This window comes from Borostomias antarcticus (assembly GCF_949987555.1).
Source record: "Borostomias antarcticus genome assembly, contig: scaffold_217, whole genome shotgun sequence".
NCBI classification, from domain to species: Eukaryota; Metazoa; Chordata; class Actinopteri; order Stomiiformes; family Stomiidae; genus Borostomias; species Borostomias antarcticus.
In genome coordinates, this window is record NW_028175624.1 from 5,001 (window position 1) to 7,500 (window position 2,500).

General features: G+C 50.3%; 1 protein-coding gene across 1 annotated transcript in view; it reads right to left on the reverse strand.

Moving 5' to 3' along the window:
- Positions 1-2,500, reverse strand: part of LOC311329426 (ATP-binding cassette sub-family C member 9-like) — a gene marked incomplete at its 3' end in the record, with an annotated part of 92,117 nt that overhangs the window by 4,621 nt on the left and 84,996 nt on the right. Inside the window, exon 19 of the mRNA XM_084463276.1 lies at positions 886-924. Within this exon, the coding sequence (XP_084319402.1) occupies positions 886-924 (39 nt within the window). The remainder of the gene's footprint in view (positions 1-885; positions 925-2,500) is intronic.

The following is a 2,500-nucleotide window of genomic DNA, read 5'->3' on the forward strand; positions in this document are numbered from 1 at the left end:
AGAGGACAGAGGAGGACAGAGAGGAGGAGGGGAGAGAGGAGGAGGGGAGAGAGGAGGAGAGAAGAGAGGAAGAGGGGAGAGAGGAAGAGGGGAGAGAGGAGGAGAGAAGAGAGGAGGAGAGAAGAGAGGAAGAGGGGAGAGAGGAAGAGGGGAGAGAGGAGGAGAGAAGAGAGGAGAAGGGGATAGAGGAGGAGGGGAGAGAGGATGAGGGGAGAGAGGATGAGGGGAGAGAGGAGGAGAGAAGAGAGGAGGAGGGGATAGAGGAGGAGGGGAGAGAGGAGGAGGGGAGAGAGGAGGAGGGGAGAGAGAGAGGGGGGACAGAGAGGAAGAGGGAGGGGACCGAGAGGAGAAGGACAGAGAGGAAGGAGGGAGAGAGGAGGAGAGGAGAGGAAGGAGGGAGAGAGGAGGAGAGGAGAGGAAGGAGGGAGAGAGGAGGAGAGGAGAGGAAGGAGGACGAGAGGGGGACAGGAGAGGAAGGAGGGAGAGAGGATGAGAGGAGAGGAAGGAGGGAGAGAGGGGGACAGGAGAGGAAGGAGGGAGAGAGGATGAGAGGAGAGGAAGGAGGGAGAGGATGAGAGGAGAGGAAGGAGGGAGAGAGGAGGAGAGGAGAGGAAGGAGGGAGAGAGGAGGAGAGGAGAGGAAGGAGGGAGAGAGGAGGAGAGGAGAGGAAGGAGGGAGAGAGGGGGACAGGAGAGGAAGGAGGGAGAGAGGATGAGAGGAGAGGAAGGAGGGTGAGAGTGAGAGGGGGGAAAGAGAGGAAGAGGGAGCGAGGAGAGACAGGGGGAGTGAGACGGACTGAGGTGCACAGGTCACAGGTCACAGGCCACAGGCCACTGCAGATGGTGACAGGAGGTCGACATCTATACAGGAAGTTCACACATATACCTCCTGATGTCTTCAATGGACTCGTCCATGTCTGACCAACTGTTGAAGTCAGGCCAGCCAGTTAGTTACCACAAGAAGTGATCACAGAAAGTAACCACAGAAAAGCCCTCAGACATGAAGCCTGGGGGTGTGCATGTGTGTGCATGTGTGTGTGATCAAGCCAAGCCAAGCCTAGCACTGGGTGCCTCCTCCAATCAGAGCAGCTCAGACATGAGGACATGCTGAGAAAGAGCCAACAGCTCGCTGAGTTCAGTGGGTTTATCTGTCTGTCTCCTCTGCCCCGAGGAGAGGACATCAGGGACTGAGTCATTATGGTCCTCACACCCACATGCTCTGGGCTGGAGCCCTGAGTTACGTCTAAACCCTAAGGGAGCCTGTATAAGAAGAGTTACGTCTAACCCTAACTGAGCCTGTATCAGAAGAGTTACGTCTTACCCTAACTGTAGCAAAGCCTGTATTAGAAGAGTTATGTCTAATGCCGGGCTCACACTACAGGATATTTAAAATCCTAACCAATTTTGAAATCGGGTTATATCACGCACATAAGGAGAATCTTAAGCACACACAGCAAGATTTGAAAATAACGTCTCATCACACACTACAGGATCTGATCGTGCCCGAGGGAGCAACGAACCACTGGTCTCGCCGTCTCACTTGTAAAGTCGGGACTTAATAATCTTAAATATCAAACATGTTTGATATTATCGGGGCCGCCCCGATGGGTCTGCGAGCCGATCGGGAGGTATAAAATTGGATCTGTAAACCCCTCACATTACAAGATAATCTGGGCCGATCATCGGCCCTGACCAACGATCCAGACCAGATTTCTCCTCCGATTGTCGGGAGGGGTGAATCGGGGATAAATCGGCCCAAAAATCCTGTAGTCTGAGCCCGGCATAACCCTAACAAAGCCTGTATTAGAAGAGTTACGTCTAACCCTAACAGAGCCTGTATTAGAAGAGTTACCTCTAACCCTAACAGAGCCTGTATTAGAAGAGTTACGTCTAACCCTAACAGAGCCTATATTAGAAGAGTTACCTCTAACCCTAACAGAGCCTATATTAGAAGAGTTACCTCTAACCCTAACAGAGCCTGTATAAGAAGAGTTACCTCTAACCCTAACAGAGCCTGTATTAGAAGAGTTACCTCTAACCCTAACAGAGCCTGTATTAGAAGAGTTACCTCTAACCCTAACAGAGCCTGTATTAGAAGAGTTACGTCAATCCATGAGAACCATAGTCTCTTATGCCGCGTTCCAGATAGGATTTTGAGCCCGTAAGTTACGACTTCAAGTCACGACTCACGACTTCATAGCGTTCCAGGCAAACTGTCTGAATGCGTGGCATTCTGGATAAATGTAAACAAGCCGATATGGTAAAAGCTTGAGATTTGGCACATTGTCAGAGCTGGCAAGCTAAACATTGTATGCCTAATTTCGCTATGCTAAGAAATAGTACGTTACATTTTATTTATTGACATCATCGACTTTTCGCCGTTTGCATGGTCACGTTCAGGTTTACCTTAATGTTAGCTTGCTAGCACTAGCTATCTCTTGTCAACATATTTGGGCATCATTACATACACATAGCAGGTTGTAGTGCATAATCGTTTGTAT